This window comes from Talpa occidentalis, unplaced genomic scaffold, assembly GCF_014898055.3.
Source record: "Talpa occidentalis isolate TD23 unplaced genomic scaffold, MPIMG_talOcc4v2.1 talOcc4.12, whole genome shotgun sequence".
NCBI lineage: Eukaryota > Metazoa > Chordata > Mammalia > Eulipotyphla > Talpidae > Talpa > Talpa occidentalis.
In genome coordinates this window covers 14,970,359-14,993,336 of record NW_023601212.1, presented here as the reverse complement: position 1 = coordinate 14,993,336, position 22,978 = coordinate 14,970,359, and the positions used below count along the sequence as shown (strand labels likewise).

At 38.2% G+C, this 22,978-nt stretch overlaps 1 protein-coding gene across 1 annotated transcript; it reads left to right on the top strand.

Annotated features, from left to right (window-relative positions):
- The first annotated feature begins 1,588 nt into the window (after positions 1–1,588).
- On the top strand, positions 1,589–17,570 carry LOC119239876 (NXPE family member 1-like). The gene is made up of 6 exons (XM_037504266.2): positions 1,589–1,651; positions 4,946–5,048; positions 9,591–10,303; positions 13,032–13,093; positions 16,177–16,389; positions 17,035–17,570. The coding sequence occupies exons 1-6, from the start codon at positions 1,602–1,604 to the stop codon at positions 17,568–17,570; spliced, it is 1,677 nt and encodes a 558-aa protein (XP_037360163.2). The 5' UTR covers positions 1,589–1,601.
- Positions 17,571–22,978: the final 5,408 nt, after the last annotated feature.

Genomic DNA, 22,978 nt, shown 5'->3' with positions numbered 1-22,978 from the left:
CTTACTGGAACATTCTTTCAATCCCTGTGACACATGAAGTACTGGGAACGATATCCAGAGGAACAACAAATGGAACCACCGAACGACTCAACAGTGAGCAAAGCAAAAGAATTGTATTAAGGAAACAGGGCAGCTCCTGGGAGCAAAGTTGCAAAGGTTAAACAAACTAATTACAATGAACTAAAAATCAAAATCAACAGGCAACTATAAACCAGAGACATTCTGCAGGTGGGGAGAAGGGAGTAGGATCATGTGTGAATGGGTGGTGGGAATTTTACGGTAACTACAACTAAGATGAAAATGCATACATTGCATAAAACTGAAAAATGATGTAAAAATATATTTAAAAAATAAAAACAAACACAAAAAATGCAAATACTGTATGGGAAAAAAAAAAAAAAGGAGAAGAAATAGGTGAGCTTCTGCTAGCAGCAAACAGGCCTGAGAACATTTAAGCAAGGGCAGATAAGAAGCAGAATAGCTCCCTGCCTGGGAGGGGTCCCAAAAAGGGCAGCCACTGGATGAAAACAGCATCGAGTTTTTATAATTATGCTCCTAGTGAATGAGCTATGGTGGTCTCAGTTTCTTGATTAGTCAATCTCCTAACATAGATTAACTGGTGATAGTATTTTGAGCTTTTTTCTTGTTATTAACTTTCTCTTCCTGTTACGTCTCTGAGGCCCCAGTTCCTATCTTCCTGTCAAGGTCTAACACCTCATCTGGGATTGGGTCTGAAAATTACACTGGCAATTACAGTTTAACAGGAGAAAAGCATACAAATATACTTCATTCCAAGCTGGTGACATAGTACCACAAATGACGTAGAACCTATATCTCTGTCTAGACATTTTTTCAGAGCCCCCTCCCGATAGTTAAAGCACCCCCACACAGAGATGACAACCTGCATGTCCTGGAAGGTTGGAAGGAAAAGCAAGTATCCAGAAATACAAGAGACAAACAGGACACAATAGCTGCTCCTGGAAGAGAAAGGATCAGAAAACAACAGTTACCCCAATGTTTTAATCAGAGTCACTGTCTAAAAAACTAAATCTTACAAATCTTTTCCTCCTTCTGATTAAATTTGGAAAAGAAGGAACTATGTGAAATTTTACCATCCTCTCTAGTAGGCATGAGAGACAGATCCAAGAGAGCTGAACTTGGTGAGAATTCTTATCTTCCTACATCTTCTGTCAATTTTCCAGGATCACAACTGCTGGATCCCAGCAAACAGGGTGTCTCGGTGATCACCAAACTGCAGGGAAGGAAAGGTAATAATTTCCCTCCTGTCTTCTAAATTATTTTTTTAATTATTTAATGTTGTGTTTTTAACCTCAATTTCTGTTTTTTACATTTAAAGCAGTTGCCTTAAGCATTTTCCTTGAAGTTGTCTCCTATTAACTCAGAATTTTTTATTAAACTTATTTTCTTATATCATTGTTCATTTTTACATGGTATTTGATTTTCTCCCCTCAGATGTAATCCCCACAGTTTTCCCACCACCATAGCACCTGCGATCCATCACCACGGTCCCTTGTGCTCTTCCATCCCGCATTTGGACCCCTCTCCCACCTACGCTATATGACTCAGATCGGTCAGCTTGAATGGTTTGTCTTTTTCCTGACCTTGTGCTCAGCTCCTCTATATTCCACATGTAAGTGACCTAACCAATATTTATCATTTTTCTTCTCACTTACTTTATTTAGCATAACCCCATTTAGCATAGAACTCCATCCATGTTGCCAAAAATGGCATGAGTTTATCCTTTTTGATGGCTAAGTAGTATTCCATTGTATATACATACCACATCTTCTTGATCCATTCATCTGTTCTGGAACACTTGTGTTCTTTCCATATGTTACATAATTGAGCCTCCAAGCCCATAATTAAAGAAGACAGATTAATAGGGAATAAACAAAATTGTAATTTTATATATATAAGGAGAAACAAAGTTATGAGATTCAAAAGACAGCCAGGCAACTGAAGCAACCTGAGGTAAATAAAGGGAGGAGAATCTGGGTCTTCAAAGGCCGGGGCATGTGATTCACAAGATGCACTTGCCCAGTCATGCCGGTGAGTCTCTCAGATAAAATGTGATCTCCGGTTACAACCCTCTTCCTGGCTACAAGACCCATTCCTAAAGCAATTTCCTCACCAAAGAGTAATTTTTATTCTATTTTCAGAACTTGCCTTGTATCTGAAATGTCTCAGAATAATCAGCTCAAGATAATCCTTATGCCAGAAAGGCATATTTAGGGGTGACATAGTCTGGCACCCTTCAACAGCAAAGATAAATGTAATAGTTATGTGAACACAATAGTTCACATAACTAGTTGGACCCCTAGTCAACATAGTTATGTTGACCAAAACTATCGAGGAAATCACAATGCATGTTCAAGCTAAAGTTCAAAGGATGAATAGGAATTTTCCAAGTTTACCAGCAAGCATGGTGGGGTGTAGGGGTCCCAGCAGCAGTGAGGGAAGAGGGGATGAGAACTTCAGGCAAAGACTGAGAGACCAGTAAGAACTGCTTGTGTCCACTGTTGTTTTCTAACACTACATCAATGTCTATGTCTTTCATTCTCCTTCTCTCTAGCACATTCCATGTTACCTGACATGTTAGGTAAGTACTCCAGATTTTTTTTTGAGTAAATAAACAGAATAAATTTGAAGATTTATAGAAAGGAAATTGACAATCTAATATGTTAATAATAATCATAACTTTTTCATAAATACTCTTGAAACTCATGTATTGCCACTACTTCCTAGGTGAGGAAACAAGAATCAGTCTATGAAATTCTCTTAAGAGAAGACCTGGGTCAAGCTCTGCAGTGGTTGTGGCAGAGAGTCTCAAAGTAACCCCTGTACTCTGATTTTAAGTTTCCCTGTTCAACATGCTCTTTGCACATTCTGAGAAAGGGTGAAGTTTCAGGGAGCGGTAGTTGAAGTTGATTGGAAACGCAGGGTTTGGTTTTAAATTACTCATTCAATACATGGTTTGTTGGGCCCTATGCTAGGCACTGGATAGAAGGTGAGGGCCTTTACTGCAGCTCTTTAGTAACTGAAGGTCTTTGTCATTCAGAGAGGAAACAAACCTTTGCAAAGCTGTGTGTGACCAAGAGTAGAGCTGTGAACTTTTCCTCTCTCCTACATTCATTATTTTTTTGTTCCCAAGAAACAATCTGGTCTCAGAACTCAACAGCATGCTCCTGTAAGTCAGTCATAGTGCATTGCTGAGGGGTGACTTACCAGAAGTTGTGATTGTGTGCTGCGTTGTGTCCTACATTGTCATTTCAGACTCCCCTTAGGGTGACCTTAGATAGAACCCTAAGATACAAGCTGTCCCTCTGTCATCTAGTTTCTGCTTTGCATGTGCAGCCAGTGTTTCTGCTCTGCACCAACCAGATTCAAACAGAGCATCTCTTTGGATCCTGTAAATGACTTCATTACACCTAAGCTTTTCTCTAATGTAGAGTTCACCAAAACTGAAGTAAGACATAGAGGGGAGAGGTTTGCATCGTGTTCCCCAGAAAAAGCAGGGAATCTGATTTCTCTTCTCTATGACCATCCTAACATGGACATTGGGGAAGAGCTGATTCTGCCCCCCTCACTTTCTCTCCCCTTCCCATCTCCTCCCACCTCCTTCTCTTTCCTTTTGCTCCAACTCATTTAGCCGTGTTCAATCATCTCTTCTTTGCTATACAGAGTAATTCAGTCTTGAAGGAATTTCCACTTCAAAATGTCATGCTTGGTGACCAGCAAAGTCAAAGTTACCTGTCCCACCTCCCCACCTAGTTAATGTGGGCAATTTTCTTGATGGGCACTATAGATTTTTTTTTTAAAATAACATCATCATATTCCTTTGGTTCATCAACTACCTCCTCCAACAGAGAGACTGGTGAAATAATTTTTGTGCTTCTCATAATTGTGGCACATGCTATATCTGAGCAAATACTGAGTTAGGGACAGAACATCTAGGGGCATTCACCTCCCACTTCAGAGTCAGGGAAGGAAGAATCATTACTCCTCATTAAAACTTACATGAGCAGCAAAACTTAGATGAGTATTATCAGTTGTTGGTTATGAGAGGGAAGAAGTAAGTGGTTCACAGTGGAGGACCAAAATCTCAGAGGTGACAAATGCCCAAAAATAGATGGATCAAGAAGATGTTTACACAATGGAATACTACTCAGTGACCAAAAAAGATAAACTCATGCCATTCACAGCAACGTGGATGGAGCAAGAAGAGATTATGCTCAGTGAAATAAGCCAGAAGGAAAAAGAAAAATATCAGATGGTTTCACTTATAGGAAGAATATAGGGGAACCAAATAAGACATCAAGGGAAAAAATAACAATACAATACACAACAAAACAAAAACAGACAACTATAAACAGAGACATCCTGCAGGAAGAGGAACGACAGGGATCAGAGGGAGGGAGGGAGGAGCACAGGATACTGAGGTGATGGCTCATGGGTGCATTGGTGAAGGAAACTCTATGGGGACTACTACTCTCTGGGTGGATAGGGGAGCAAATATTGTTTTAAAATGAACAATGGAGCCTCCCCTAGTGGCCTGGGCTGTTGAGCACAGTGCTGCAGCGCAGGTTAGATCCCGGCGGGCCAGGGAGCCTGCTGCTCTCCTCAGCAGTGTATTTTATCAGTCTGCCTGTTCTGTTCCCCACTCTGGCTCTGGTGAATCCTCTCACCCTCCCACGCACCTGGCCTGTACCCCAGTTCTTGTACAAATAAATAAATCTTTAAAAAAATAAATAAAAATAAAAATGTACAATGGTGTAAAAAATATATAAATTAATAAATTTTAAACAACAACAAAAAAAATCTTGGACCAAAAAAAAAAAAAATCTCAGAGGTGAATTACAAGATAAGAACAGAACATGAGGACATTTCCCTCTGACGCAATCCCCTCTCTTGTCTTCTCTCCTAGGACACTCATCATGTGCTCAAAGGTGATGTTGCAAAGAGTGCTGATGCTGCTGTTCTTAATAGGTTCATCGATTGTTATTATAATTTATCAAAAATCCACGAAGGTAGAGTTTTTTTCCATTTTGGAAGAGTTTTGTCCATTTTGACTTGACGTTTCCAGCTTTGAGTGGCCTGTCTCAAGTCAGTCCCTAATGCTCCTTCCTTCCTGCTTTCCTTCCTTGTCACTCCAACTCGGCTGTTTCTTCTCCCCTTCTTCACTTTGTTTTCTCAGATGAATTGTGGACACACTATTTCCATTTTCTACATTTCATTCATCCTCAACCCATTCTAATCAGGATTCCATCTCTAATGAACCACCCCAACACCTCCGCCATGACCCTTGTAAAGGCACCACTAAATCCCGGTGTGTATATGGCCTTACCTTGTAAAACAGTTTTCATTTTGCTTTTTCATCTATAATTTCACTTTTTCCCTCACCACTGTGTCCTAGATCCCTTTAACCCTTTCTCCTTCTCCACTTTTTACATGATGAATTTATCTATTAGACTACCTCTACTGAAGTCAAATTTATAGATTGTCTTACCTCAATTATCTATTTTTCCTTAGAGTTTCCTATGTATTTGCTTAAAATTGCAAAGGTATTTTTTATAATTTTTTAAATGTCCCTCTTTAGTGCTTTCCTCATAAGTTTTTTTTTTAATTTTGCATTTTCTTTTTCTTCCTTTTGTATTACTTAGATTAGCTGGTAATTATCTGTTTTGTTAATTTTTTACAAGAGAGTTTTATATTTATTTTATTTCTCTATTTTGAATACATTGATTTTACTTTTACTTTTCTATCAATTACCTACTCTTGCTTTTGATTTATTTTTTTTTAATTTTTAGTTCTGTTGAATTCATTTTTCCTATACACACACACATGCACGCACACACATGCACGCATGCACAAACACACACATAGGAATATGTTCCAGTATCTTCAGGGATGCCTGAAACTGTGGCCGGTACCAAACCATACAGGTGCTGTTTTATCCTATACATACCTGTAACAAAGTGTAACTTATGAATTTTACAGATTAAACATGGAATACCACAAAGTAATAAAATCCAACACTGTAACAATACACTGTGAGGAATATGGGGAAGTTAAAAGTTACCCGAATGTGATCTAAATCTCTCAAAACATCTTATGGTATGCAGAATTTTCAGAGTGTGCTGGATCATAAGAAACTGAAACCACATAAGTAAAACTGCATGATGGGGGACTACTGAACATATATATATGCACACACACAATGCTAAATATGTTTAATGCTATAAATTTCCATATGATATTTGTGTAAGCTGTATCTCATACATTCTGGCATGTGTTAACCATGTCATTTTCATGTGTTAACCCTATCATTTCATTTTGAATGTTTCTTTGACTAAAGACTTATTTAGAAACTATTTTTTTCAAACTTTGGGTGGAACAGTGTTTTGAGGTTTTAAATGAATTTCCAAAGAACTGCTTTTGGTTTCATTGATCTTTTGGGTTGTTTTTTTAGTTTCGATTTCATTTATATTTGCTTTGGTTTTTATTATTTCTTTTTTTCTACTGGTTTTGGGGGGGGGTTTGTTGTTCTTTTTCTAGTTCTTTGAGCTTTGAGATTAGGTTGTCTCTTTGAGTTCTTTCTTGTTTCTTGATATGAGCCTCTATTGCTATATATTTCCTCTTATTACTGCTTTTGTTGCATCCCATACATTAAGGAAATTGGTGTCCTCCTTGTCATTCAAGTCAAAGAATTTTTTTTAAAATTAGAATGATTTTTCCCTTTAATTAATTAATTAATTAATTATTTTTTTTGTTTCTACAAGTACTGGGTACAGTCAGAAGCGCGGGAGTGTGAGAGAATTCACCAGAGCCAGAGCGGGGAGCAGAGCAGGCAGAAGGACCAAAGTACACTGCTGAGGGGAGCAGCAAGCGGCAGGAGAGGTCTGCGCGCCATGTGGGACCCTCCTCCGGTGGCAGGGGAGCAGCCGGGGATCGAACCAGCGCTGCAGAGGCCACTGGCAGCTTTGCAACCCAGTGCTCAACCACTGCGCCACCAGGGAGGCCCTTAAAGAATTTTTTTATTTCTTCTTTGATCTCCTCATTAGTCCAGTGGTCTTCCAGTAGTGTGGTTTTTAATCTCCATGAGGTAGGAGAGTTCCTTGCCTTCTTTTTATGGTTTATTCCTAGTTTGATGCCTTCATGGTCAGAGAAGATGGTTGGTATGATTTCGATCTTGGTGTATCTGTTGATGTTTGTCTTATGTCCCAGTATGTGATTGATCCTGGAGAATGATCCATGTGCGCTTGAGAAAAATGTATACTCAGATTTTTTGGGGTTTAGTGTTCTGTAGATGTCTGTTAAGCCCAAGTGTTCTAGATCCTTATTTAGAGCTTTGGTGTCTTTACTTATTTTTGTCTCATTGATCTATCCATTGTTGATAGTGGTGTGCTGAAGTCTCCTACTACGTATGTGTTTTCTCTGATGTCTGTTTTCAGAGATGACAATAGTTGTCTGATATATTTTGGTGCTCCTTCGTTTGGTGAATATATGTTAATGAGTGTTATTTCTTCTTGAAGTATTGTCCCCTTGATCATAATGTAGTGACCATTGGGGTCTCTTTTTACCTTTTTGAGTTTGAAATCTGTTCTATCTGATATAAGCATAGCTGTTCCTGCTTTCTTTTTTGGTCCATTTGCTTGTAGGATTGTTTTCAATCCTTTAACTTTGAGTCTATTTTTATCTTTTGTAGCTAAATGTGTTTCCTGGAGACAGCAAAAGGTTGGGTTTTGTTTCTTAATCCAGCCTGCAACTCTCCTTTTTATTGAGGAGTTTAGTCCATTTACATTTAGAGTTAATATTGATATGTTAGCATCTGTATTTGCCATTGTGTTTGTCTTTCCTCTGGTTTTATTTTTTTATTCTTTTAATAACTTTTTCTTGGACTTCTTTCATTGTTATTCATCCCTCTGTTGGTTCTGGCTTTAGGACTCCTTGTAGTATTTTTTGGAGTAGGGGGTTAGTAGTAATGAAATTCCAGAGTTTATGAATTTCCTTCAATATCTGCATTAAAATCAAACCATGGTGTTTTCATTATTATTTCTATGAGTAGTTATTAAGGTTTTAGTTCTAAAATATAAACATTTGTACAACTTTCATATATTTCTTGAAAAAGAAGATGTATTCTCTATTATAGGAAGTCAGTGTTCATTATGTATCTTCAAGAGCCACTGCACTGACTGAGCTATTTAGGTCTTTCATAAACTTACTATTTTGGACCACTAGTTATGTCTTAGACATATGATGTCTTTCTTTACTTAAATAGTTAAGAAAGGTCCTATAGTTAAATAGTTAAGAAAGGTCCTATAGTTTCTATTTTGCAAATATACTGCTTAATAAATGTGATGGATGCATAAATATTAATCATTTGTGAATTAATTATCCAGCACTTTAAAATTACTTTCAAGGAAAATTAATGATTAAGATTTTTATAGTTTTTAACTCAGATATTTTAAAAATGCACTAAATAGAGATTCAAAAAAGTCTATTTTGTAGGTCTAGTGTTGAAAGTATAGGAAGGAAACTCTTAAGTTGTGATTTCTAAGTTAGAAGTTAAGTTTAGGGCACTGGAGGGAAATGTGTAGTTTAAAAACAACCTAGGATGAAGGAAATAGTATCAAAACAAGGGGGATGGGAATTTTATGGGGACTATAACCAAGATGCAAATGCATAGATGATGCAAAAATGAAAAATAATGTAAAAAATATATAAAATTAAACTTAAAAAAAAACCCAGGATGAGAAAGACATTTTCTTAAACAGCAAGAGCTGAAAGAAAGGAAGTTCAACTCTTGAAGATGAAAAGAGTTCCTCTAAAACAGAGTGCAAGAGAAGGAACAAGAGAGCAAGCAGGAACAAGAGGAGCAGCAGGAACAAGAGAGTAAAATAAATGACAAAACTTGAAGCCTATCAAGTAGGGACTTAACCTTAAGACATATGGAAGGGAAGCAATGGAAGAAGCTTAGCCAGGGAAGAGACAGGAATAGAAATTTGTTTCAGAAGGACTGAAATTGGTTACAAGGAAGAAAATTAATTGGAAAATAAGCAGATCTAAAGACAGTCTTCATCCTTGAAATGACTACAGTACTCCAGGAGATAAATAATGGCAGCTAGAAGTACAACACATTTGGGGCAGAAAAGACTAAAAGCATAAGAAAAAGACACATAGAAAAGATACATAGAGACTAAAAGCATAAGAAAAAGACACATTTGGGGCAGAAGAGACTAAAAGCATGAGAAAAAGACACACATAGACACATAGCAGAAATTAGTGATACCTGAATATCAAATATATTAAAAAAGGAAAAGTAAATGTACCAGAATCAATATATTACTCAAGTATTATATCTCAATTCCATATTTTTGAATTCAATATATTTATCAATAACTACTCTGGCATTCTGTAAAATATTGAGGCTAAAGGATAAATGTTTAAATAAATTATCTGAGTTTAAATAATACTGGCAATGATAATAAGTAAATAAATATCCAAACTCAAAAAATAAAATTGACTTGACAGGTTCATGTGATCGTACCTCCCACTGCTTGTCATTTCAGGTTTCCTGGGCTCTGAACTTGGGCATCTCCGCTCATCCCTCATGCCCAACCCTACCACTGAGCACTCCAAAGTCACCGACAGAGACTGAGCTGAGAATAAAGGGGATCCTGGAGAAACTAGACCGGCTAATGCCGCCCAGACCCTTCACCCACCTGAACGCCACCACCAGCGCCGCACACAGCACAGTCACCATCCTCAACCCCCGAGACTCGTACTGCAGGGGTGATCGCCTGGACGTCCTGCTGGAGGCGAGGGACCACCTGGGGCGCAGGAAAGACTATGGTAGGGACTTCCTGAGGGCCCGCATGTCCTCTCCCGCCCTCAAGGCCGGCGCCTCGGGAAAGGTGACAGATTTGAACAATGGCACCTACCTGGTCAGCTTCACCCTGTTCTGGGAGGGTCGGGTCTCCCTGTCTCTCCTACTCATCCACCCCAGCGAAGGGGTGTCAGCTCTCTGGAGGGCGAGGAACCAAGGCTATGACAAGATTATTTTCAATGGTAAATTTGTTAATGGCACCACCCATGTCTTCACTGAATGTGGCTTCACTCTAAACTCAAGCGCTGAGCTCTGCACGTACCTGGATACTCAAGATGAAAAAGCCTTTTACTGTGTGAAACCTCCATATTTTCCCTGTGAAGCTCTTACTCATATGACCACCAAGAATCGAGACCTTTCTTATCTTACTGACAAGGAAAAAACGCTTTTTCATGGGTAAGCATCCGGTTATATGCACTGAGAAGGGCGCCCCATGAACTATAGTATCCATCTCAATTACTATTGAGAAGACCCTTCAGATGCCTCTTCTACCCAAGGTCTGGTCAGGTGTGTGGTGTCTCCATGCGCCCCCATTCATGTCTCCCACTGCCATGGTGGACTTTTTACTGGAATGTTCATGCAAGAGGTCTACACAAGGTAGAACTCTAAAATATGTGCCTGTACCTCCCTATTCTTAGACCCAGCCATGTCATTTTCTTTACTACACATCTAGGTTTTATAAAATGTATTCTTTTTGGCAGGGGACCCCAATATCAGTATTGATTTTTTTCTATTATTTCTTTATATTTATTTTACATCATTGTTTAATTTTGTACAGTTTGCTTTCTCATCTCAGATGTAGCTGCACAAAATTCCCAACACCAAGTCACTCATTAACCATCACCGTAGTCTCTTGTGCTCCTCCCATCCCTGTTTTAATCCCTCTCCCTCACCATCCCTTGCTGAATGTCTCTGATTTATCTTTTGCTTGCTAGTTATGTCTTTTTTTCCTCTGACCCCTTACTTGGTTCCCCTATATTCCTCCTATAAATGAAACCATCTGATATTTTTCTTTTTCCTTCTGACTTATCTCACTAAGCATAATCCTCTACAGCTCCATTCATGTTGCTGCAAATGGCATGATTTTATCTTTTTTGATTGCTGAGTACTATTCTATTGTGTGTATATACCACATCTTCTTGATCCAGTCAATTGTTTTTGGGCATTTAGGTTGTTTCCATATTTAAGCTATTATAATAAGATGAATTTTATGGGAAAGTATCATTCTGTGTTGCACAAAAAAAAAAAGATTCCTTGAGAAGTGTGCAAAACATCCGTACCATATTTCTACACCATATTCATACACTGTACATCCTGTCTTTTAAATATTGCTTATGGCGCTACCATTATTCTGTATAGATAGTGTTGTTATGTGAGCTGACATCATCATCATCTCATCTAGATTACCTGTAAGAGACTCCCACCTGCTAATCACCTTCTCTAATCCATTACTTACTCTGTTGCCTGAGAGGTTGTTCCAAAAAGCCAATTCCTTTGGTCATAGCCATTTGACCTCAAGATCAGACACTCCTTAGTGCATACTGCTCAGGTTGGAGGAGTCCTTCCTCTTCCCCAGGGAGTGATTCAGTGACTCTTAGAAGCTCCACATACTAATGTGTGTGCATATTTATCCCATTGTCATGGCTGTATCAGCATTGCCTTTCTCTCCTTGCTCCCAAACTGCTCCTCATGTCTTGGTCTCCCAGTTCTCCACTAAGGTAGAAAATACTTTATGGCTTAAAATGAACTGTGATGGCCTCTAATGAGGCACTTGGAGAATTTTCAAAGAGTGACTGTATGTCACCACAACTCCTAGAACCTGCTGGAAAAGTCCTGAATCCATTTATCAGTTCTAGACACCTTTGCTCATTTGCTAATTTTCTATAGTCTTGGGGGCTCTGTCCATTTTCTGTCCCCTTTCCATTCTACTAGTATCCATTTTTTCCTTGAGGATTCGATTTTCTTAAGTTTGGTAACAAAGTAGAATGCTAGGTTCTCAACAATCTCTTTGCTAGCAGTTTCCAAAGTCAAGCTTACAGTGTCTCCCCCTTACTCTCTTAAAAAATATATGCTAAGAAAAATAGTCAATACCAATATGGGAAAATAATATGTATTCCAGATTCTTACTAAGTCAATCAAGTTTTTGTCTCCTGATCTATAGTCTGTGAATTCCTACAGAAAGAGGTAAAAGCACAGTTGGGTTTTGGTATTTTCCCCTTCTGATTTCTGATAGCGTAGGTCAACAAATCGCTTCCCACCTGCTAACCATCTCTATACCTAATCCCAGAAAGGATGAACATGTGCTAATCCCTTTCCTTATTTGGACTGAAATTGAAGATTCAACATATCAGAGAATGGGATACCAAGTATATCTGTTTACCTGGCCCCCGGGTCCCCTGTCCTTCTGCCTGGCATGGGATTAGCAGGATTGAAATGAAGAGCAAGTGAAAAGGAAGATGAGTGTCTAGTCTTTTCTCAACTAGAGGAAAAAATGTAATGGTCTGAACACTACTTACTGTTGGCCACTTGACAGATTTAGTGAGACAGCAGTGGATCAAGCAATTGCACTGTTTTCCTGCATAAAACTAATAATCATCAGAAAGCAACTTTCTAGTGGAAACTGAAGGTAAACATTGCAGGATTCATGGATAAATTATTAGGAATTTTGTCATAAGAGGTCTTTCTGCCATGCTAAGGAGACATAACTCCTTAGATAATGGAAGAGGAGATGGTATTAAAAATTAATGCTGTTGCATTTGCAGATAGAAAGGCTATTCTAGAAGTAGTGTTGCCAGCGTGATCAATTCAAGTCTCACAGCATCCAAGACAAATACATGAACTTGAATAAATGATGTAGAAGCAGCAAGAGATGAGAACTTGCAAGTTATAAATACTTTCAGTCTAAAATTCCAGACCACACTGGTTGTATGTGGTATGTGAGGAGAACTTCCTTGGACTGGAAATACATTTGGAGAACAGATAGTCTTCCAGAATCTTCATTTATATACAGTACCCTTCATAAACAAAATTTACAACAATCAAATATTCAGTTGTAAAAAAAGTATCCTATTATCCGTATTGTAGGGACAAACATCAAATTAATTTATTGCCCTATTTTTTGAAGGTCCAACGTGGGAGTTGAAATAATAAAACAGCTTAAACACATTGATGTCTCTCAATGTAACAGTAAGTAGCTCTATCCTATGGTAGGTGGTGTTTGATGCCTGGCTTGGAAATTTTAAGAAATGTCTTATCAGAGGAATATATCAGTATTATCCTAGCAATCATCATTTTCCAGGAGTACAGTTCCTAGTAGATGTGCTCCATCTGTGAAAACCTTCTGATCACTCAAGCAAAAGCCTCTTGACAGGTCTAAGCATCTAGCTATCCAGACAGGCCTAGCTCTATTTCTGAATCTAGGGAGAGGGTGCTTAGGCTCAAGTATCTATGTTATTTATTCTATCTGCAAATCCCCTGGGTGAAACTAGAATTCAACAGCTTTAATTACTCACAGAATTATTTAGGGATTCTTCTTTTGAATGCAAAACTCAAGCTCAAACTTTTTTTAAAACAACCAAAAGATCCATACCAGAATATTTTAGAAATTTATATGAAAATAGGACAATCTAACTTACTGCCTTACTAAGCATAGACTTGTCTAGGTAAGCCATAGCAGAAAAATAAGAATATGGGATACCAACATGTTCCTTTATAAATATATTATATATATACTATATATACTATATATAATATATACTATTATATATTTTATATACTATATATATTACATATAGTAGTATCATATATATTATATAGTATTATATGTTATATACTATATATTATATATTATATATATTATATACTATATATCTATATAGTATATATCGTATATATAGTATATATCTATATATACTATATATAGTATATCTATATATCATATACTATATATACTATATATCTTATATACTATATATAATATATATTATATACGATATATAGTATATATAGTCTATATATATTGACATGAAATATGTTATAAACAGAGTTTGAAATAGTTTTCTTGAATTAATCTCTCTCTTTGAAATCCAAGATAAGTGATATCAGAGACACCTACTAGAACTGTATTGGGTCCTTGGGCATTTCATTCCCACCCCAGCTATTATAGCCCCAGTGACAATTCTAACAGCATCAAGAAGCATCTTCAACAGCCAGAACAAAAAGAGGACAGTAGCAGTAGTGGAAAACACTTATATTTAAACCTGGGAGTGCAAATTCAAAGTCAGTGATTATGTCCAAGGCACAAAAATGTCTTTTATGGATACCCACAACTTTAAAGTAGAAACAACTTTGGTTTAGGAATCTTAACTCCCTGTTTTCATAGCCTTCTAGTATTTAGTTGATGCACTTAACAGTTTTGATGAAGTTTCCATTTTGCTAAATGCTCTTTAGTAGCAGACAAAAAGTTCCTTATGAAAGAGTAACATTTACAAGATCTGAACATTAAAATTGACTTCTATAAGCCTGATTTTACCAACACTTATTATGACATTTACTTGAAGTGATGACCTAGTTTCTAATATTTATTCATTCAGCAAATGTTTATTGAGGTGCTATTAGATATTAGGCATTATGAGAAAATGGAGAAAAATGAATATTCAGCAAGTTTACACTTTTTCCAATGAAAGTGACAGAAAACTGAAAATTATTATCAAAACTAAAAGTCACAAATACTTGGAGATTAAATAGCATGCTAGTGAATAGTCAATGGATCAAAGAACAAATCAAAACATAAATCAGAAATTACTTTGACACAAACAAAAGTGGAAACACTACATACTGAAGTTTATGGGATGCTGCAAAAGCAATTCTACAAGGAAACTTCATAACAATAAATTCTTACCTTAAGAAGTAAAAAAAAAAAAAAAAACCATAAAAAACTTAACTTTACATCTTAAGAAACAAGGAAAAGAGGGCCTCCCTTGGTGGCGCAGGTGGTTGAATGCTGGGCTGTGAAGCTGTCCGCAGCCTCTACAGCGCCGGTTTGATCCCGGCCGGCTGGCGAGGGTCCCACATGGCGCAACAGACCTCTCCTATCTTGCCCGCTGCTCCCCTCAGCAGTGTACTTCGTCCTTCTGCCTGCTCTGCTCCCCGCTCTGGCTCTGGTGAATTCTCTCACCCTCCCGCGCTTCTGACTGTACCCAGTGCTTGTATAAACAAACAAACAAACAAACAAATAAATTTTAAAAAATGCCTCTATTAAAAAAAATAAAATTAAATTAAAAAAAATAAAAATGAACACTGATGGAAAAAATAAAGAAAGAGAAGGAAGGAAGGTAGGAAAGAAAAAAGATTAAAAGAAAAATTTAAAAACAATGTCACTTCAACCTAGGTATTTAATATTCTTTGTATTTTTTAATAAATTATTTTATTTCATATAATTCTTACATCATAGTTCATTTTTGCATAATGTATGCATTTTCATTTTGGTTATATTCCCCATACAATTTCCACCCCCTTTTTCTGACCCTAATCCCTCTTCTCCTCCCCCGACCCCCCACTGTAGTGTGTCTCTGGTCTATAATTGCTTGTTGATTTTGATTTTTCCTTTATTGCAATTAGTCTTTTTCCTGGTCTCTTATCTAGGTTTTCTAGATTCCTGCTATGAGTGAGACCATCCGGTATTTTTCTTTTTCTTTCTGGCTTATTTCGCTGAGCATGATCCCTTCCAGCGCCATCCATGTTGCTGCAAATTGCATGAGTTTATCTTTTTTAATTGCTGAGTAATATTTCATTGTGTATATGCACCACATCTTCTTTTTGTTGACAGATTATATTGTTAGGCCTCTTTTACAAAATGAAAAAATATATAATTTTTTGTAATTTTGGAAAAAGAAGCTTATTTCTTCTTTAATGGAACAAAGAGCTGATTTGATGCAAGGACACCAAGGGATAGGCCACTGGTATTCAGGTTAGAGGCAAATTCCTACATCACCAGGGAATCAGTCGGGTAACAGAGAAATGATGGAACATCAAGACTTAGCTGATGGCCAGATTTGGCAGAAATTCGCTGGGAGGACTCAGATTGACTCAAAATATCTCAAAAGAAAGAACAGAAGTACCTAAAACAAAGTTGAGGATCAAAGTAGAGTACTAGGAAGGGTAGCGATCAGGAAACAGGAGTGAGAGAGAGAGACCAAGGGAAGACAGGACAAAGAAGACTGGATCTTTAACTTAACCAATAAACTCACCACAAGTATCTCTATTGCCAGGAAGTGAAAAGATAAAAGAAAAATGCCACGTTGGAATGGACAGTCCTGTCCCTGCTGGTTATACTTTACAAGGAAAGTGGGTAACAACATTTTGCAACCAGATTCAGTTTGATACAGCAAAGAAAATTGACTGCTTGAAAGGAAAACTCATTTACCTGCTGGGAGACTCGACTCTGCGTCAGTGGATCGAGTACTTACCCAATGTTGTTAAATGTATGTAATGAGTTCATATTCTTTCAGAAATTCAGGCTGAATTTGACATACTTTCAATGACATCTCTATTCTGTCACTTTGACTATTTTGATTCTTACTTCATTTAACTTTACACAATTTGAGTCTTTTAATCTGCAATATATTGAATTTACTTTTTCATAAGAAATTCCAATGAATTCCTCTTTATAAATTCCAATACCTGGGCCTCCCTGGTGGTGCAAGGGGTTAAGACACAACCTATGCAGCTATCCACAGCCACTGCAGCAGCATGAGTTTGATCCCCGGCCAGGGAGGCGACCCACATAATGCAGCAGACCTCTCCTGACTCACCTGCTGCTCCCCTCAGTAAACGTGCCTCTTCTGCTCTCCAATCTGTCTCTGGTGAATCTTCTCACCCTCCGCACCTCTGGCCTGTACCCCAGTTCTTGTACTCATTTATAAGTAAATCTTTAAAAAATATTCCAATGGCTACTGTACATTTTGATTGATTATTTCACACACCGTATTAACAGGCACTCTACCCTAGAGGTAGGACTAAACCACACAAAAATAATACAGATGGGTGAGAATTTCCAATGATTGAGTATTCTTATGAAAAATGTTAATCCTGACCTTCTCATTTAAAAGGTTTCTTTTTTTCATCAGCACTAAAATTTTTTGATCTTCATGGAACTGGAGTATTTAAGAAACATTTGCTTCTGGATGCAGAAAGACATATTCAGATTCAGTGGAAAAAACACAGCTATCCTTTTGTGACTGTTCAACTCTACTCTGTGAAGGATGAGGCTTATATTCCTCAGGAAATTGACCAGATACCAGGTGATGAAAATACAGCCATTGTCATCACAATTGGCCAGCACTTCAGACCCTTCCCCATTGAAATTTTCATTCGAAGGGTCATCAATATCCGAAAGGCGATTGAACGACTGTTTCTAAGAAGCCCAGCCACTAAAGTGATCATTAAGACAGAAAATATAAGGGAGATGGACGTAGAGCCAGAGAGGTTTGGAGATTCCCTGGGTTACATTCAATATCTTACCATGAAGGACATTTTAAAAGATCTCAAAGTGGGAGTCATTGATGCCTGGGACATGACCATTGCATGGGACAGCAAAATTATCCACCCGCCTGATCCTGTGATTGAAAATCAGATTAATATGTTCTTAAACTACATTTGCTAAAGCATAATATGCCAAATCTCCAGGGAAATATTCATAAGTAGCTCCATTTTTATTGTCAGAGAAGTTTTACTTATTTTATTTTTTAAAAGATTTGTTTATTTATGCATATAAGAACTGGGGTACAGGCCAGAGGTGTGGAGGCTGAGAGGATTCACCAGAGACAGAGTCAAGTTTCCCATACAAATATCAAAATGAAGGTGCTTTGGAGATAAAAGAGGACAGTTAAGTATAGGAGCAATGTCTGGAATAGTTTCAATCAGAAGTCATTGGGGTCCACCCACTATGGAAAGCTGTCTGGAGGTTCCTCAGTCTACTGAAAATGGAACTACCATATGACCATAGATCCTAGGGATCTACCAAAGGACACAAAGACAGTGATTCAAAAGACCACCTGTACCCCTATGTTTATTGCAGCACTATTTACAATAGGTAAAACCTGGAATCAGCCTGAATGCCCCAAAATAGATGACTGGATCAAGAAGATGTGGTATATATACTCAATGGAATATTATTCAGCAATCAAAAAAGATAAACTCATGCCATTCACAGCAACATGGATGGAGCTAGAAGGAATTATGCTCAGTGAAATTAGCCAAAAGGAAAAAGAAATATATCGGATGGTTTCACTTCTAGCAGGAATATAGGGGAACCAAATAAGACATCAGTGTAAAAAAAATAATAACAGTACAAAACACAACAAAACAAAAACAGGCAACTATAAATCAGAGACATCCTGCAGGGGAGGAGGTGGAGAGGGATGAGAGGGAGGGAGGGAGGAGCACAGGGGACTGAGGTGATGGTGCACAGGTGCCTTGGGGAAGGAAATTCTATGGGGACTCAATCTGAGGGCGTGGGGGGAAGCAAATATTGTCAAAAAAATTTAAAAATTTTAAATGTTAAAATAAAGAATAAACAAATAAATAAAAGCAAAACAATAAAATAATAAAAATAAATAATAAATACAAATAAAAAATAATTAAAAATAATAAAGTGATTATTGATATATAGGTATTAAAAAAATAAAGGTAGGATTTTCTTCTTGGAATACTCCATGTGCTTCCTTGGCTATCTGGGTATAAAGCAGAGCAGCAATCCACTGTTACCCGGGTGGTGGACTGAGCCAGTCCTTAGGGTTTTATGCCTCGGCAGACCCTGGAGGAGCAAGGTTGATGTTCCCGAGACAGCCGTTGGCCCCTGCCCCTGGTCTCAAAGCTTCTCAGAGGTGTTGATGCAGCACTTGGTAAGGGAGAGGGCAGCACAATGAAGATGGTGCCAACCAGCTGATACATCCAACCTAAAGGTTTATACCAGAGTATAAAATGTGTGGATTCCATCACTGCATCCTAACAGGGTACAGCTGGCCTCCCAGGAGGTTCGAGGCTTCCAGGTACTTATACACCTTGTGATTCCAGGCCCTAATTGCCCTGATATTGTTCAGCATCACGCTAATCCACAGTCTGTCTCTCCTCCTGGCATTCATGTGAGAAGAGAACTCTCAGCAGGAGAACTGGAGGAGAGAAGCCCCAGTGGCATGGCTGGGGGATCTGCCAGGGCAGTGTCAGAACCCACACATGGTCCTGCATGCCACTTTGGTGCCAGCTCCTTTCCTGCCCAGCACTCCTTTTCCTTCCGTTCCTGCTCCCCAACTCTTGGTTTTCTGTTCACCTCCTTCCTTCCTTAAGAGAGATGCCTTCCATGAGAAAGCACAGGATGACCCCAGCACTGTCCTTGGAACATTTATATTCACCCCTAGTTCCTAGCACGGGGTGAGGTACATAGTAGCACCCGGTTACTATTTATCCAACGAATGAAGCTGCATCTCTATAAATCCAAACAAAGCATGAGAGGTGGGATACATACAAAAAGAACACTGCACATTAATAACTAATCAAGTGGGCAAATCATCTGTAAACCAAGAGGAGGAAGAAATAATATAAAACATGAGTGACAGGGAGGAGGGAATAAGTCCCTTCATCTAGGAAGGGGTCACGGATAAAATTCTGTGTTTACAGTGAGAATAACTGCTGACATTTCTTTACACCTACTACTTTGTGGGTATGGAGGGAGGGGCATGAAGCCTAGTTTACAAAATAGGGAAGGGAGAAATCATCTATGAATCAAGTAGCCTGAGTCTTCCAGGCTACTAATTACCTTGTCTTCTATTTCCCTCCTTTTTGATCCTGCAATATAGTACATGCTGAGAACCTAAAAGGTCCCAACGAAGAAAGAAGCCCTTGGAGCAACCGTCAGGAAAAAGGAGGCTCTGTTCCAAGAATCATACATTCAAGCAATACTTATTTACTCAACTATTGAGATGGGGTGTGTAAACAAGGTCCCAATGCTAAACAAGGTCCTGTCTGCAAAGAAGGGTATGTAAGAGGGAATACTGGTAAGTATCAAGCTCCTGCAGGATGTGTGACAGCTGCTGTGAAAGGGTCCTGGTGGGGAAACAGAGTCAGCTGCCCCAGAGTTGAGCCTTCAGAGAAAGCTTCCCAGAGAAAGTGAGATCTCAACCTAAGGGAGATTCGAGGACATCAGAAGAAGGCCAGGAGCGCCACCTAGAGGGAAGGAAGGGAGAGGAGGGTTCCCGAAGAAACAGCCCCAGACCCTCCCTAGTGTGCCCTCCTGTTTACAAATGGGATGACTCATAAAATATTGCTGGCATTTATGTTAGGATGAATTGTGCAAACCACTTGTACAATTGTCAGTGTTCCATGAAGGTTAGAAAGAAAAGGTTTCCTCAATTTAGTCAATAGCATTTCACTGAGAATTCAGTCTATCCCAGGTCAGACCAAGAACCTAGCATTCAATTGCCCAGGGATGTGTTTTCGGTGAGAAGGTTATTCTAATAGGGAAAAAGTTAATATTCCCTCAGTTCACCCATAACTTTGTAACCTGAGGCTGGTGACAAAATTAACCCTATTTTGTGTCAGTTTGTGTCCCCAATTAAATTTTAAATTCTTGTGAGTAGGGACTAAGCCTAGGACAAGACAGATTCTAACATATTTGTCAAACAAATGGATAATTGTTGACTACATTTTAAAGAAGTATCACGGTTTCTGAAATGTCTACAAGTTTTTTTTTAAATGCCAGTCTCCTCCCCGTGTGACTTAGCTGGATGTTGGGGGATGAGAGTGACTATGGAATGGAAAATCTCTTTCCAAACAAAATAGATGCAAGAGCACCCTGAGCTGCAAAGAACAGGAGGGCTGTGCTGTACGAGTTTCGCCTGCTCAGCCTCTGCACCATCTCCAAGGGCTGTGGTCATATCAAGGAACGCACGCACGCACGCATTGCCTGCCTTTGAATCTTGACTCCTACAGCTATTAATTTTCTGACCATAGACAAATTCCTTAACACATCCCTGCTTCTTTTTCTAATTTACAAAGTGGAAGTAAGATAGGACCTACCTTAAAGACTTGTTTCCCTGTGTTCACTGAGTACTTAGATTCCTGGCTAAGTCCTCATCGTCTCCAAAAATATTCTTCATTACCCTGAAAGAATTCAAATCCCACATACAAACTAATTCAAACCTGTCCGGTCATTTTTCTTTCTAATTACCATTGACCTTCACTTCTGAGCTATTTTGACAATCCACCTGGAGGGCCACCCCCTGGTCATCACTCTAGTGACATCGCACCCTCAATTATTGCCTTTTAGTTGTCTGTGTTTCTTAGAGTCTCACTCTCATTAAAAGACACTGAGTTCACTCACTAATTCAGGAAACGAAAATGTATGGAATGCCTTTTATGTCTCAGGCACTGCCTCCCTGTTTCTTCCATTCTCATTCAACTTGTAAGACTCCTCCTAGCCCCATTTCCCCTTTCTTCCTCCTACCCCAGGCTTAGCAGTTACTTCACTACATTCTCCCCTAAACTCTCAAATTCATTGAACATATATTTTCTATTTGAAGTCTCAGTTTCCTCAAAGGAAAGCATATCTTAATTCTATTTTTCTATAACTTTTTTTTAAAGATTTATTTATGCGTACAAGAGCTGCGGTGCAGGCCAGAAATGCAGGGCCAGAGACAGAGTAGGGAGCAGAACAGGCAGATGTACTGAAATACACTGCTGAAGGGAGCAGCAGGTGAGACAGGAGAGGTCTGCTGTGCCATGTGGGTCACATCCCTGGCTGGAGATCGAATTTGTGCTGCAGTAGCTACGATTGCGTCATAGTACTTAACACCTTGCGCCACCAGGGAGGTCCCGCATGTCTTAATTCTTAATTTGCCTCTTGGACAATTTCAGTCTTCTGAAGCTTAAAATGATAGGGATATTGTTCCACTACATAATGTACATTACTGGAGGTTACAAATTAATTTGCATTCTTACCTCATAACACATAGCAAATAAACCTCTGGTTATTTACAGATTCAACCACTTTTTCCCTAAATCCAACTATTACAACAAACTAAGGGGATAGAGTTCCTATGAGGTATTCTTTTAAAAATGTAGACCAATTACAGCTAAACGAAAGTGGCAAAATCTTGCAAGCAGAATATGACAGTTTCTGAATCCATACAACTATAGCACTCATCTAAAGCAAAGCAAAACTTTGGAAATTATGATTAGAAAATAAAATACAAATATTATAAGCTGTGACAATGTAGAAATGTTGTAAGTAAAATTTGGAGGACAGGCAAGAAGATTTCCTGTAGGGTGGTATTAAAAGATACTTTTTTAGAGCTAATAAGTAATATATGCTTATATATTCATATATATAAACAGATGTGTGAAAAATATGTTTGCTTTAATAAACAAGTTATATATAACCAATATATATAACATATCACATACTATATATAATTATATATAATACATACTAGATATTATAATATACTGGTATACTGTACTATAGAATATATACACACACTATATATATACTACATTGTATACACACTATATATATATATACTGTATTATATATACACCAGATAACACATATGCTATGCATAACTATAATATACTATATATAACATATATAATTTATTGATTAAAACACATTTTAAAAGAAAAGGGTAAACACAAATGTAAGTAATTTAATAAACAAACATTGTGGAGTGGAAAAAATTGGGGCAAGAAAGGGTAAATAAATCATTCTGGTCACTGCTTACAGTAGGGAGTGAACAGATATTGTTGAAGAAAGAGATGAAATGTTTTATATAAATGTATTTTACATTAAAATTTATATAGAGACAATCACTAGAAAACACAAACCTTCCCTTTTTTTAGAATGTATGAATACAAGAGCCTCCCTGGTGGCACAAGGGGTTAAACACCTCACTATGAAGCAATCTGCAGCCTCTGCAGCACGTGTTCAATCCCCAGTCAGCCAGGGAGCAACCCATATGGCACAGCAGACCTCTCCTGACTCACCCGCTGCTCCCCTCAGCAGTGTATTTCGGTCGG